This window comes from Castor canadensis, chromosome 19 (genome assembly GCF_047511655.1).
Source record: "Castor canadensis chromosome 19, mCasCan1.hap1v2, whole genome shotgun sequence".
Lineage (NCBI taxonomy): Eukaryota > Metazoa > Chordata > Mammalia > Rodentia > Castoridae > Castor > Castor canadensis.
This window is the reverse complement of record NC_133404.1, coordinates 26,373,974-26,389,815: the sequence shown is the minus strand read 5'-3', so window position 1 is coordinate 26,389,815 and position 15,842 is coordinate 26,373,974. Positions and strand designations below refer to the sequence as shown.

The 15,842-nt window shown below is 41.3% G+C and overlaps 1 protein-coding gene across 5 annotated transcripts in view; it reads left to right on the top strand.

Annotated features, from left to right (window-relative positions):
- The first annotated feature begins 8,626 nt into the window (after positions 1–8,626).
- The window catches only part of LOC109674332 (neuronal acetylcholine receptor subunit alpha-7), a 141,829-nt gene continuing 134,613 nt past the window's right edge, over positions 8,627–15,842 (top strand). For 2 of the 5 annotated variants that reach the window (XM_074061994.1, XM_074061996.1), the window contains exons 1-2: positions 8,627–9,277; positions 9,835–9,974. In XM_074061994.1, coding sequence (XP_073918095.1) covers positions 9,966–9,974 — 9 coding nt within the window. In that variant the 5' untranslated portion in view covers positions 8,627–9,277; positions 9,835–9,965. Of the gene's footprint in view, positions 9,278–9,498; positions 9,634–9,834; positions 9,975–15,842 lie in introns of those variants that run through there. The other 3 variants (XM_074061992.1, XM_074061991.1, XM_074061995.1) reach the window with 2 other exon arrangements.

Here is a 15,842-nt window from a genome sequence, read left to right as displayed (position 1 = left end):
CTCCCTACCCTGCTTAAAGCAATAGCAAGAGGTTTCTTTGTTCTAGTTCATAGAATTATAAGAAGGCCATTCACCATAGACCCTCACATTAATCTCCTTCATTCCCCCTCTCTCCTCCCACAAGTTCCAAGGGACTTCCTCAATGTGTCCTAGCTGTGATACTTTACTTTACTTTGGTCCATTCAACCCCTTCCATTACTCTCCCTTATCCTTTATCTCCTACCCCCCAGTTTTCAACAGCTTTCAATACATATGCTTATATCCTCTACCTTCACAGATGTTGTGTTTTGCTACAGTGTTCTATCATTCTCTTTTTCTTTTCCTTCTTCCCTGGGTTCCATAAAGTAGTTCCTTTCAAAGTAACCACATTCAAGAAATCAGTTATAAGAATGCTCATAGCAGTGGTGTTTTGGATTACTCCAGATTGGAGCACACTCAAATGCCCACAGCAGTAGAAGGATATTTGTTACATTCAAACAAGGAAAAACTAACTATGCAGTAAAAAGAGTCAGTAAACAAAACTATATAGAACAAAATGGAGGGATATCACAAACCCGAATTTGAGCAAAGTGGCCACACAAAGAAGAGAGTGTGCTGGCCGGTATAGTGGCACACACTTTTAATCCCAGAATTTAGGAGGAGCTTGAGGACAGCCTGGGCTGCACAGAAAGATCCTACCTCAAAAAATATACATATTGTTTTCTCTCTTTACTATAATCCAGAATATGTAAATATTAAACACTGAAGAATAAGTAATCTCATCAGTAAATGGGCAAATAAATTGAACAGACAGTTCTCAAAAGAAGAACAAATGGCCAACAAATACATGAAAAATGCTCACCAACAGAAATAAGCATAGGATTAGGATGAAAGGCTGGAAGAAGATTTACCAAGCCAATGGCCCCCGAAAACAGGCAGGAGTAGCAATACTTATCTCTGACAAAGTAGACTTCAAACCTACATTGATCAAACGAGATAAAGAAGGACATTCCATACTAATAAAAGGGGAAATAGACCAAAAGGAAATAATAATCATCAATCAGTACGCACCCAATGTCAACGCACCCAATTTCATCAAACATACCCTGAAAGACCTAAAAGCAAATATTAACGCCAACACAGTGGTTGTGGGAGACTTTAACACTCCATTATCATCAATAGATAGGTCATCCAAACAAAAACTCAATAAAGAAATCCAAGATCTAAAATATGCAATAGATCAAGTGGACCTAGTAGATGTCTACAGAACATTTCATCCAACCTCTACACAATATACATTCTTCTCAGCAGCCCATGGAACCTTCTCCAAAATAGATCATATCCTAGGGCACAAAGCAAGCCTCAGCAAATATAAGAAAATAGAAATAATACCATGCATACTATCTGACCACAATGCAGTAAAAGTAGAACTCAACAACAAAAGTAAAGACAAAAAACATGCAAACAGCTGGAAACTAAATAACTCATTGCTTAATGAACAATGGGTCATTGATGAAATAAAAGAGGAAATTAAAAAGTTCCTGGAAGTCAATGAAAATAAAACACAACCTACCAGAACCTATGGGACACAGCAAAGACAGTCCTGAGAGGAAAGTTTATAGCCATGAGTGCATATATTAAAAAAACTGAATGATTCTAAATCAATGACCTAATGATACATCTCAAACTCCTAGAAAAACAAGAAGAAGCAAATCCCAAAACAAATAAAAGGAGAGAAATAATAAAAATAAGAGCTGAAATCAATGAAATAGAAACCAAAAAAACCATACAAAGAATTAATGAAACAAAAAGTTGGTTCTTTGAGAAAATAAACAAGATCAATAGACCCCTAGCAAACATGACTAAAATGAGGAGAGAAAAAACCCAAATTAGTACAATCAGGAATGCAAAAGGGGAGATAACAACAAACACCATGGAAGTCCAGGAAATCATCAGAGACTACTTTGAGAACCTATATTCAAATAAATTTGAAAATCTTAAAGAAATGGACAGATTTCTAGATACAAATGATCATCCAAAACTGAACCAAGAGGACATTAATCACCTGAATAGAACTATAAACACAAAACGAAATTGAAGCAGCAATCAAGAGACTCCACAAAAAGAAAAGTCCAGAACCTGATGGATTCTCTGCTGAATTCTATCAGACCTTTAAAGAAGAGCTGATACCAACCCTCCTTAAATGTTCCACGAAATAGAAAGGGAAAGAAAACTGCCTAACACATTTTATGAAGCCAGTATTACACTTATCCCAAAATCAGGCAAAGACACCTCCAAAATGTAGAATTATAGGCCAATCTCCTTAATAAACATTGATGCAAAAATCCTCAACAAAATAATGGCAAACCAAATTCAACAACACATCAAAAAGATTATCCACCACGACAAAGTAGGTTTCATCCCAGGAATGTAGGGGTGGTTCAACATATGAAAATCAATAAATGTAATAAACTACATTAACAGAAGCAAAGACAAAAACCACTTGATCATCTCAATAGATGCAGAAAAAGCCTTTGATAAATCCAACACCATTTCATGATAAAAGCTCTAAGAAATCTAGGAATAGAAGGAAAGTATGTCAACATTATAAAAGCTATATATGATAAACCTATAGCCAGCATTATACTTAACGGAGAAAAACTGAAACCATTCCCTCTAAAATCAGGAACCAGACAAGGATGCCCACTACCTCTACTCCTATTCAACATAGTACTGGAATTCCTAGCCAGAGCAATTAGGCAAGAAGGAATAAAAGGAATACAAATAGGTAAAGAAACTGTCAAAATATCCCTATTTGCAGACGACATGATCCTATACCTTAAAGACCCAAAAAACTTGACTCAGAAGCTCCTAGACATCATCAATAGCTACAGCAAGGTAGCAGGATATAAAATTAACATAGAAAAATCATTGGCTTTTCTATACACTAATAATGAACAAATTGAAAAAGAATGTATGTAAACAATTACATTTACAATAGCCTCAAACAAAATCAAATACCTACGTGTAAACCTAACAAAAGATGTGAATGACCTCTACAAGGAAAACTATAAACTTCTGAAGAAAGAGATGAGGAAGACTATGAAAGTGGAGAGATCTCCCATGCTCATGGATTGGTAGAATCAACATAGTAAAAATGTCTATACTCCCAAAAGTAATCTACATGTTTAATGCAATTACCCTCAAAATTCCAATGACATTCATTAAAGAGATTGAAAATCTACCGTGAAATTTATATGGAAACACAAGAGGCCATGAATAGCCAAGGCAATACTCAGTCAAAAGAACAATGCTGGAGGTATCACGATATCTGACTTCAAACTATGTTACAAAGCAATAACAATAAAAACAGCATGGTACTGGCACAAAAATAGACATGAAGACCAGTGGAACAGAATAGAGGACCCAGACATGAAGCCAAACAACTATAACCAACTTGTCTTTGACAAAGGTGCTAAAAATATATGATGGAGAAAAAAGCAGCCTCTTCAACAAAAACTGCTGGGAAAACTGGTTAGCAGTCTGCAAAAAACTGAAACTAGATCCATGTATATCACCCTATACCAAGATTAACTCAAAATGGATCAAGGATCTTAATATCAGACCCCAAACTCTTAAGTTGATACAGGAAAGAGTAGGAAATACTCTGGAGTTGGTAGGTATAGGTAAGAACTTTCTCAATGATACCCCAGCAGCACAGCAACTAAGAGATAGCATAGATAAATGGGACTTCATAAAACTAAAAAGCTTCTGTTCATCAAAAGAAATGGTCTCTAAACTGAAGAGACCACCCACAGAGTGGGAGAAAATATTTGCCAACTATACATCAGACAAAGGACTGATAACCAGAATATATAGGGAACTTAAAAAACTAAATTCTTCTAAAACTAATGAACCAATAAAGAAATGGGCAAGTGAACTAAACAGAACTTTCTCAAAAGAAGAAATTCAAATGGCCAAAAAACACATGAAAAAATGCTCACCATCTCTAGCAATAAAGGAAATGCAAATTAAAACCACACTAAGATTCCACCTCACCCCTATTAGAATAGCCATCATTTCAACACCACCACCAACAGGTGTTGGCGAGGATGCGGGAAAAAGGAACTCTCTTACACTGTGTGCAAGAGCACACAAGGGAGGGGTGAGGATAGGTAAGACACCTAAAAAATTAGCTAGCATTTGTTGCCCTCAACGTAGAGAAATTAAAGCAGATACCTTAAAAGCAACTGAGGCCAATAGGAGAAGGGGACCAGGAAGTAGAGAAAAGGTTAGATCAAAAAGAATTAACCTAGAAGGTAACACCCAGGCACAGGAAATCAATGTGAGTCAATGCCCTGTATAGCTATCCTTATCTCAACCAGCAAAAACCCTTGGTCCTTCCTATCATTGTTTATACTCTCTCTACAACAAAATTAGAGATAAGGGCAAAATAGTTTTTGCCGGGTTTTGAGGGGGTGGGAGGGAGAGGGAGGGGGCAGAGTGGGTGGTAAGGAAGGGGGTGGGGGCAGGGGGGAGAAATGACCCAAGCATTGTATGCACATATGAATAATAAAACAATAAAAAGAGAAAAACTTGTGTTATACCAGTCCTGTGCATAGACCCAAAGGACTGTAAGTCAGCATAAAGAGAGGCACCGGCACACCCATGCCATGTAGGAAAATGATGGATGGGACTACAGATCATCATGTTAAGCAAAGTAAGTCAAACTCGGAAAGACAAATTACCATGTTTTCTCTCATGTGTACAATCTAAACCTAAAAATACAAATGAACAAAAAGACGTAATAGAAGGACTATATAGGGCTACTAGTGGGAGTCAGAGGGAGATAAAAGAAGGTAATGGGGGCAAAGAAGATCCATGTACATTGAATACTTGTATGAAAATGGCATAATGAAAACTATTACTTTGTACAATAAAAATAACCAAAATAAAACAAAGAAAGAAAACAAATACAAGTGTATCATAAAATTCCATTTCAGTAATAGTCATTTCAGTTCAGTAATAATTGTCCATGACATTAGAAATCAATATTATACTACTTTTTGAGGAATAGAAACTAGAATGTAGCAAAATTAGGACTTTGGGGGTGTTGGCAATATTTTTTTTTCTCACTTTTGATACAAGCATTACAAATTTATGACCTGATATATTTGCTTCCATGAAAACAAAAATCACAAAGCCTGTAACAAAGGAAACATTCAATGAGGTAGCTTCACCAGTTAATTTTTCTCATAATTTCAGGAAATAAAGCATGTAACACAAAGCTCACACAAACTCTTTCAGAGTATAGAAAATGGGCAATAATTCCCAACTCATTTTATGAGCCCAGCACAATCGTGACAGCAAAACCTTACAAGCTTATTATTTAAACATAAATATCTCTAGTATATTTTCTTTGCTAAATAGAGTTCTAAAGAAAATATTTGCAAAGCATCTTTAGCAATACATTAAAAATAATAACATACAAAACCCAAATGGATTAGTTTTTAGATCTGCCAAATGGGAAGGAACTGGTAAACAGCATGTCTGTAACTCATTCCTCCTGCCTGAGAGTTTAATCCTAATCAAAACCCTTAGCAGAGAAGGGCTGATGAAATGCACCAGCCACGAGGTACATGAGGAATCAGCAGGGGTTATGAGGGGTTAAGGTACAGCAGGTGTTATGAGGTACTGGCTGTGGATCCAGGACAGCTTTTAGTATGATACACCCAGTTTGTCTGTAATCTGTTATAAACAAATCTGCACATAAAGGTACACATTAGAACTTAGCCACATAGGTAGTACAGAGTTATCTAATTTACAGGATGATACGGAAGCAGAATGACCAAACCTGGTTTCTCTCCTGTGTTAACTTGTTCTCTTTGCAATTGGCTGTCCTCCCTCTGATGGCGAATTCACTCTGAGTAGGAACAGGGGCCTGAGTTGGAAGAGCTCCTGGCCTCCCAGAACCTGAGGTACCTATGACACTGCTCTTTCTTTGTGTCTTTTACTGATCATTAGCAAGCTTGGTGATAGACATGACTTGAATTTCACATAAGTCTAAAACATAATGTGAGTCTTTTTTGTTATATGTAGGGTTAATTTAATCATTTAAAGTGGTTGTTACTGAAAATATTAATGAAGAAAAGAGAAAAAGAATGTCATCTTAATAGATGTTTAAAATGGTACAAATCTATACTCATTCATGATTTTTCAAAATTCCTCTGTGTAGAAATAGAAGGGAATTTCCTTCTTATGAAATGGATTGTCTAATAAAGACAAAACAAAACCAGAACAAGAAAGAAATATAGTTAATATTGTTGTAAGTTGAATTATGCTTCTCCCCAATAGATATGTTGAAGATCTTGCTAGTAGTACCTGTGAATGTGACCTTATTTGGAAATAGGGTGTTTGAAAATGTATTCCAATTAAGATGATGACTGGCTTAAAAATAAGTCTTAATATACTATGTATATTAATTACTTAATATGCTATTTATATTAGTGTACTATGACCACAGATGATTTAAGTTAGAAATATAAAAATGTCATATGTCTTAAGAAACAACTACTTGAAAACAAGATACCCTACAGACATAAGTAGGGTAATATTGGAACATAGCTAATAAATCCAGTAACTTAAATGAAATGGGCAAATTTCTTGGCCAATACAATGTAGATACTATCTCTACTAAAATTTATTTTGAAACAACAACAAAAGTCCCACAAACAGAAATGAGGCACATAGCTTCACAGGTCAGTCTTGTCAACGTTTAAGGAAGAAATAATATCTTTGTACAATTTTTGAAAATAGAAGTGAGGGAAGCACTTCCTAATTTATTTTGTGCAGCCATCATAATTTTTGATCAAAATTGGATAATGACATCATAAGAAATGAAAATTATAGAGTGATGTGCCTCATGGATATAGATGGAAAAATTTCACAATCTACTAACAAATTAAATTCAGCAGTAGTTGAATCCATGATCAAGATAATTTTTGGTTTGATGTTTTTCATCAATATTGATAAGTTCTCATAACTTATTCTTTGGATTTTTTTTGCCTCATACTCACTCTTTGGCTGATGAAAGGATTATGCATTCCTTAAAGATTTGGGGAGGAGGGTATCCAACCAGGAGCAATGCCGGGCAGGGGTGGTGGTGGAAATAAATTTATATAGTGTTAAGCCAATGGAAATTGCAAGTTATTACTATAACTGACATTGACCATGATCAATAACTTCAGCATTTTAAACATATTAATTATATAGTTTTTTTTCAGATTGTCTTATCTGAAAAGTGGGACATGAATTTTCCTGATTATTCTACTTGTGGATTTTTCCTTGCTGCGGATTATGGTCTGTTTCCTTAGATACTTATATTTTTCACTTTGAACTCATATTCATGAATGTTGTGAGTTTCTTTTGGAGTACCAGGTGTGAAGACCTATAAAGGTCTTCCTCCAGAGGAATCCTTGAATTCTAAAGCATGTAGTTTAGGATTTGGAGTCCACCTAAGCCTAGAGCACTTATGGCTGACTTGCATAATTACTTTCCCCCTCCCTGCATCCAGAGCTCAAACAGAAAACATGCTTCCTCTCATTTCCTTGGGTAATGGTTGAGGGTTTCTGTTTTCTTTAACATGGGAAGGGGAATTTTTCCAAGCTCAGATTTATGTGGATGTTTTCATTCCAGTTCCCCATCTTTCATAGGTCTGAAGTCCATACATTTCCTGTATGGTAAATGTTAAAAATTTGGACTTTCTGCTAGAAATGGTTATGTCTGTAATCCCAGGTACTGGGGAGGCAAAGATAGGAAGACTTGGGGGCAATTTGGTCTCAATGGCCACACTGGAGAAGTGAGGTCTCTGGGCTCATGTCCCTCTACAACTGAAGGCACTTGCAGGATGTGTACAGCAGAGTGAGCCCTGAATTCAGTGACCAGTGGAGGTAGTGTGCCTGTGAGAATCTCCAATGGATGCCATTCTGTATTCTCTGTTCTGTGGTTGGGTTTTACTCCCTTTCTCTAATTCCCCTTTCGCCAAAAGTTTATACCTTGCAGCTTATAATTCTACCAAGTATGTACTTTGTGAATGTCTGCCTGCTGGAGACTGGGCACGGCGAATTCTGGGGCAGATGATAAGCCTATCTCCTTGCCCTGGCAGAACACCTGTTCTCCTTTGAGGTAAGCCCTGGTCAGTTGTCCTCTCCTATGAACCCTTCTGCAAAATGAGTCAATCTTGTCTCCTAGGCTCTTACTGCAGTTAACAAAGCCTGTACCGATTGTTTATTCATGTGTCAGTCAATAGGCATGGATTTGCTTCAAGACACTTCAGTGCAAGTGTACCCCCATTTGATTGCCTTTTCCAAACCAAATAACTGGGCTCAGTACTTCATTTGTACTACTGGGGTACCTTCCGGCTCAGTCACCTTTACGTGAGCTCTCAGTGTCATGCCAGAGTCTCCTGTCTTAGTTCACAGACATGTCTGCTACACATGAATTGATCTTGGGTAGCTCAGAGTCTCTGTTTGGGGACTGGGGGAAGGGGGGCGACCGCGCCGCCTAGGGGCATTCAGGAAACTTGACATTCTCAGCTTTCTGCAATCTGCTTCTGGGAGCAAATAGGACATAGCTTTGCCCCCTGAAGCCCCTCCTCAGTTCCTCCCTCCCTCTCTCCTCCTTCCTCTCTCTTTCCAGAACCACGCCTCCTCCTCAACCTCAAGGACTCTACGCCGCCAGGGCCTCTCTGGCCTGTGTCCTGCCTGGGCCGCCCCTTGCGCATGAACTCCCTCCCTTGAGCTGAAAAGGCCTAGTTGAGATCACCAAGTTTTGCTGTCCTTTCGGCAAAGGGTTGGAGTTAACTTTTCAACAGTCTGAATCTCTTTTAAAGGAAAATGAGACTAAGTCAGGGTATCTACTGAGACTCCCATCACGGACATTCACAGTGCCTCTCTTCTTCTAGGGACTGTCACCGGCTCTTCCAGAACAGAGCCCAGAATCCAGTGGATCGCTGAAAGAACGCCGGGCCGTGCTGGACTGTGGGAGAGCGCTTCCGCTCTGCTCTGTCTTTTCTGGATGGGGAGAATTCCGAAGCCTTGTTCTGATCGCTGTCGCCCAGCCGCTGGCATGGCGGGGGGGGGGGGGGGAGGAAGTCCCTGAGGACTGGATCCCAGGATTGCCCCAGCTTCCTCCCGATCGATCGCCCAGTCCAGCTTCTGGCTGAGAGCAGGAGGGATCCGAGTGGCGACAAAGGACGCAAGGGGTAGAGCCCCGGCAGGGTCCGAGGCGAGATGAGCAGGTACCACTCGGTGGAGCTGGGGAGGGGGCACCCCGAGCCTAACCGGCGCGGAGGTGTACCTAGCTCTTAGGCTGCTGGCTGCAGTTCCTAGTGTGGCAGTAGAGAAGCGGGGCCCTGGTCCTGGAGAAGAGGCCGGGGGCGGGGCTCGTCACGTGGAGAGGCGCGCGGGGGCGGGCCAGGCGGGGGCGCGCGCGGCTCTTTAAAGGCGCGGGAGCCGGGCGGGAGCGGCGGCTCCGCGGCCGCAGGCGCAGGCCGGGGCCGACAGCTGAGTCGCCGACGCGCGATCGCTCCCGGACCCAACATGCGCGGCGGGCGGGGAGGCGTCTGGCTGGCGCTGGTCGCGTCGCTCCTGCAAGGTAAAGCCACCGCGGTTCCCCGCGCACCACTCCTCCGCGGGATCCCTGGCGCGTTCGGGGCGCTCCGGGGCCAGGTTGGGGTCTCTCCCGCGGGGCTGCCCGGGTTGGGTAGCGGGGGTCGCGGGTTGGGGCTTGGCGTGGGGTGCACCTCTTGCCGGCCTCCCTCCCTCCAGCAGCCGCCTCGGCTCTCTTCTTCCTAAGTGTCCCTACAAGGCGAGTTCCAGAGAAAGCTCTACAAGGAGCTGGTCAAGAACTACAACCCCTTGGAGAGGCCCGTGGCCAACGACTCGCAGCCGCTCACTGTCTACTTCTCTCTGAGCCTCCTGCAGATCATGGACGTGGTGAGTCCTGGCGCCCGTGGCAGGGCTGCCCTCTCCCCGCCGCGGGCTCGCAGGGATTGTAAAAGCGGCTGTGTGGCTTGGTCGGGATATCCTAGCTTGGCCTGGGGCAAGGGAGCCAGCTCAGTCTCCAACCCGGACCCTAGCCTGCTGCAGAGGGACTAGGTGACGTTTGTTTCATCGTCCCGGCCACCTGTGCGTGGGTACTTAGATACCTTCTTTCTCTCAGCTTAGAAACTCAGGGCGAAAGTATCCCGAGGTGGGAACAGTAGCAAGATCAGGGTGTATATGGTTACCTTTTAGCCTCCTTTGGGAGACTAGCATTCAGGGTCAATTTAGCCACTTCTAGGCTTTTCTTCTGCTTTTAGCCTGGAGTTTCTTTGGATAGGGACCTGGGACCCGGCTTTTTGGCTGGTGAATCTGGCCAGGCAGAGGACAGAGGGCCAGCTGTGGGTATTAAAACTCCCCCTCTCATTCGAGTTAAGGGGGCATTTTTACCTTCCCGGTGAGGACAGGTACTGCCCTCCAGGCAGCTGCTACCAGTCCCCTGAGATCCTTGCCTCCTTATCAGTGTCCACTTCAGTTGGCACATCTGTTGCAGTGTCTCTGTCAATTTGTTTTTTGTTCCTCTAGACTGTTTTAAATAGCCAGTTGTCGTGGTGTATCTTTCTTGCAGTTCCGATGCTTAACAGAAGTGTTTCACTTGTTACAAACGGGTTTGGGTGTGTGGTCTGGACAAACATTGGGTTCTGTTCTGGAGCTGCATAGGGTGAGGTCAGGTGGGGCGAAGGGAATAATGTGGTAGGAAAGAGGTGTGAAAACAGCCACAACTCCAGTAAAAAATTCAGTGGTATAGATGGCGCGTGATATTTCGTACTCTGACAATTAGAGTTACCCACATTACTGTGCTGATGTGACTTAACGTAGTTAAAAATGCGGTGATAGATGACTTCCTTTTTCATATTACACATGTCAAATGTGTACTTTCTTCTCCAGAGGGTATCCTGCTTTAAATAATAAATGTCTGAGCCAATGTGGGAACGCTATCATGAGAGATGTAGGGGAAGATAGCTGCTGTCGAGAGGATTACTGTCTTATGACATTGGCTGTTTGTGGAGCACAGGCTTCCAGGAAGGAGAAAATATAGACTTTTGAGTTAAGGTAACAAAAAAAGAAGTTCTGGTTTTGAACAAAGCTAGGTCAGAGAAATGAAGATGGGAAGGCCCTAGAGTGGAAGAAGCATGAAACTTCAGGATGTTTAGGGGGAACAGTGCTTTATTTTTTCTCTCTTTAAAATTGGGAAGAGCATTTTAAGAGCAGCTCCTCTGCCACTTTATTTTATTTATTTATTTATTTATGGTACTGGGGTTTGAACTAAGGGCCTACACCTTAAGCCACTCCACTGGCCCTTTATTGTGATAGGGTTTTGTGAGATGGGGTCTCTCAAACTATTTGCCCAGGTTGGCTTTGAACCATGATCCTCCTGATCTCTGCCTGCTGAGCAGCTCGGATTACAGGCATGAGCCATGGACATCCAGCTGATATTTTAAGGAGTACAGGATTTGTACTTGGAGCCTTGGTGGGCTTATGGCTTTGCTGGATTCTGGATGGTTGATGTTGGATAAGTTTCTTTTCTTTCTTTCTTTCTTTTTTTTGGCAATACTGGGATTTGAACTCAGAGCTTTGCACTTGCTAGGCCGGTGCTCTACACTTGAGCCACACTTCCAGCTTGAGTAAGTTTCTTAAGCATCCTGAGCCTTGACTTTCCTGTTAGTAGAATGGACACTGTGGTACTTCATGGTGATGAGCTGAAGAGTCTGTAGAGACAATTCTAAGCTATCCCAAAGCTAGATACATGACTGTGCTCATTTCCATACAAAAACTACATGAGGAGGGACCAGGCAGCTGGGCTAACTCACTCTACAAGTGACCTATGATAAAGTGAGAAGGAAGTGATTCTCCTGTCATCCCTTGCCCAGAGTAGCTCCAGCCAGCCCACCTCACTGTATGCTCCATAGCAACCTCATGGGCTGTGCTTGCACTGGCTGGATTGGGTATGACAGTGCAGAGCCACTCAGCCGAGCAAGTGGCCCAGGCTTTCTAAGGCTATAGAAGCCTCTTTTTGGAGAGACCACTATCCACTCACAGAGAAGCTGCAACTTTTTATCCTGGGCATCTCTGCCTGTTTAAGGGACTCTCAAGGAATCTAATAATAGACATGGACCTCAGGACAAGTAAAGGCATATGTTAAGATCCATGATGTGAAAGTTTTAAAAAGAAGTTTGTCAGGTTAGAAAAAATGAAAAGCAATAAATCACAAGCCCTGTGAATCATCACTGTTCCAGTGTTAGAAGGACACTTGAAAATGGCCATTAGTAATCAGAGGTCATGGAAGGGTAGGACCAGAGAAAGTCTTGGTCTCATCTTGGCCATGGCTGTGAACACATTGAACTTCCCAGCTGGGCAATGCTTTCTGTTTGTGGAGTGGCATTGAGAAAACTACTTTACCTTTCTAAGCCCTGTTTTCTCATGTGTAAAATGAGAGCAATCATATCCACTTCACAGGGTTTTGAGAAGATTAAAAAAAAGAAAGTACTTTCAACACACTGATGACTCACTGACGTTCGCTCCATCTTCATTATGTAGCTACTCAACTTTAAGGTCAGGAAGTCTGTGCCTAGAAAGGTGTGGTCACCTGCCCAAGGTCGCTCAGAGGCAGGGCATGAGAAAACCCACATTGGATTTACAGTCCTTTGTCCAGCATCTGCTGCTTCTTTTTGATGTGGTAATTTCTTCTGCAGAAGAGAGTCAGCTTAATCTACTTAAAGTGGCTGAAGTGTAACTGATTGAATCTGACTGTCCTAAGGTCCTGGGTGAGGAGGAAGTTAAGGAAGTCTTTATATCAGGCAAAAGGAAATATACAAACATTTGAATTTCCGCCTTGCCTGGTTTTGAAACCAGAGACAGGTCTTTCCTGCTGAAATTTTAGAACTCTGGATAGAGACACCTGGCTCTCATAACAGGTCTGTGTGGCAAAATCTTGGCTAAGTATAGATTCTTTGGAAAAATTCAATTCTGGGTGTGTTGTTTGCCCATTCTTACTGGACTGACTCTTCTTACTATTCTCCTTTTTGCCAGGAGAGACTTCCTGGCTCAAGTGACAGGGAGATAGATAGATGGCATATGGTACATCAAAGGTCATTTATTCTTTCATCAATTTATTCCACACATATTTATGTGGCTCCCAGTGTGAAATTTGCTAGATTCTGAGAATTCACTGGTGAAATAAGGGATGATTTCTACTTTTGGAGATCCCACAATCTGGCTAGGGAGACAGACAAGTAAATCCAAGATCTGTGTGATGAAGTTTCACATAAACATCTGTACAAAGTGCTGCATATCTGCATAGGGAAAACATTTATTTCCAACGACAGTGGCTGAGAATGGTATTGAACAGGAGGGTTGAAATTTCTAAAGGTGAGGAGGTTTCTGACTTGGAGGAAGTAGAAACAGCTTTCTAGGTAATGGGAACACAGAATGAAGAAAGGCTGAAAAATGCAGTGGAGAAGGCACTACTGCAACAAGATACGCCTCATGGGATCCTAGCTCCCAGTTGACGTTTGCTGCAGGTTTTGCTGCAAGACTTCTCACAAAATTTAGCGTGCTTATGTTTATGGAGAAGTTCCAAAGAAAGGACATAGTATTGACCAAAATACTGACATCAACCTTTTTGTTAGTCTGTGTTCTAGAAACATACCTTATGATTCTTCCTCTGGTAGGAGGTTCTAGTGTATAAGGGGTTCCTAAATACTGCTGCAGAGTTCACATTTTACCCTAGACCCTCATCTGGGTATGTCAGAGGGGCATGAGGAAGCAGAATGGCAGGGACTTGGGGAATCCACAAAGCCATCTTTGCATAGCATGTTTTCCTAGAAATGGAAACAATTCAGTCATGATAGTGCTATTAAATCAAAATTTGAGACATCAAAGGAACTGCTTTACCCACAGTGGTCTGTTCTAGTTATTCAACAGGCCCCTTGGTGGCGCCCTCAGTAGAGGTGGGAAGGTACCATGTGAATTTCTAAGCAGGAGAGGGAAGAACCAAGATCCCTATTCAGATAGAAGAGTCTGAAAGCACTGAATGTAGCATAGGTTAGTGAGGAGGGAAAATGTGAGTGAGGGATAAAGCAGTCTTTCTTAGTTCATTTCTATTGCTGTAACAGAATAATGGAGGTTTCTTTTGGCTCATTGTTTAGGAGGCTGGGAGGCCCAAGAACATGGTGCCAGCCTCTGCTCAGCAACTGGTCTGGCCTTTGTGCTGCTTCCACTCATAGCTGAAAGCAAGTACGCACATGAGAAGAAGCAAAGACCAGGACAGTCCCCTCTTTATAAACCTGTTCTTAGGGTAACTGACTCAGCCATATGAGAATTAGCCCAGTTCCCTGAGAGACATTTATCTATTCATGAGGGCTGTGTTCCCATGACCCACACACCACCCAGAAGGCATAATCTCCCCAGGCTGCACTATTACTGAGAGTACATGAGCTTTTGTGCATTCACTAAAACCATAGCATGGTCAAAGCTGGGATGGCCACTGTGGGAATGTAAAGGGAAACCATTCAAGAGATGTTCTGGATATTCCCTCTATGATATATAACTATGTATATATAAACATCATGTGCATACCTAGATAAACTTATTAAGTGAAAGTGCCTCAATTATTCCTAAATATATACTCTGACTAATGGTGATTATTAATTTACCTCATAGGCTTGTCACTGGGCTGGGAATGAGATAATACGTAAGAAATCATTTTTGAAATGATGCGAATGAAAGGTTCTCGATTGCCAGCAGTTTTTATATTTCTTCCTCTATTCGTGCCATTTAGTCAGTCACCTGGACACATACATCTACAAGGCCATTCGAAGTGTTGATTTAAGAAATAAATTTGCAGTTATGAAAACATGTCCAGAAGGCAAGGTGTTTAAAATGAATTATATGAATCAATATATAATTATACACAAATATAAAACACATAATTACGCATGAGTGATTTTTGAAATTTTATAGATTTTTGGATTGCAGAGCCAGCTTTTTGGAGCTTCAGTCACAGACAGTAGAATTAGTCATATGTTTAGCTTGCTACAGCAGAAGGCAGGCTTGTTCATGGAGCCCAGTATCCAAAGGCACTGGGGTTTTTCTGAAGTTTCTTTGCTTACTCTCTATTAAGGGTCATCAGATTTTGCATTTTGCATCTACTAAGACTATTTAAAATGCTACAACTCTAAATATCATCAAATATTTACTTATAAAATTGCACTCTTAAAATATTCTAAGAAGAGGCGCCCAAGGTAAAAACCGGGTAATTATCATCCTAAAGTTTTAACACTTTAATTTTTAGAGTAGTTTTAGGTGTTCTCATTACGCAGCAGAGTGGTACATTTGTTGAGTTTGATGAGCCCACACTGATACATCATTATCATCCACAGCCCATAGTTACATCAGGGTTTCACTCAGGGATTTGTAGATTTTATAAACTTGAATGAATGTACAATGCCATGTGTGCACCATTAGGACATCATACAGAGCAGTTTTATTTCTCTAAAAATCCTCCATGCTGTATCTTTTCCTCCCTAGCCTCCACTCTAACCCCTGTCAACCACTGGGTTTAATACTATGCATATAGTTTTGCCTTTTCCAGACTGTCATAGTTAGAGTTATATGGTATGTAGTCTTTTCAGATTGCTTTCTTTCATTTGATAATATTCATTAAACCCTGTAATGATTTTTTTGACCTTTTCAAAGAACTGGCTTTTTTTGTTCATTTTGCCTATTGATTTCCTGTTTTCAATTGTCATTGATTTCTGTTCT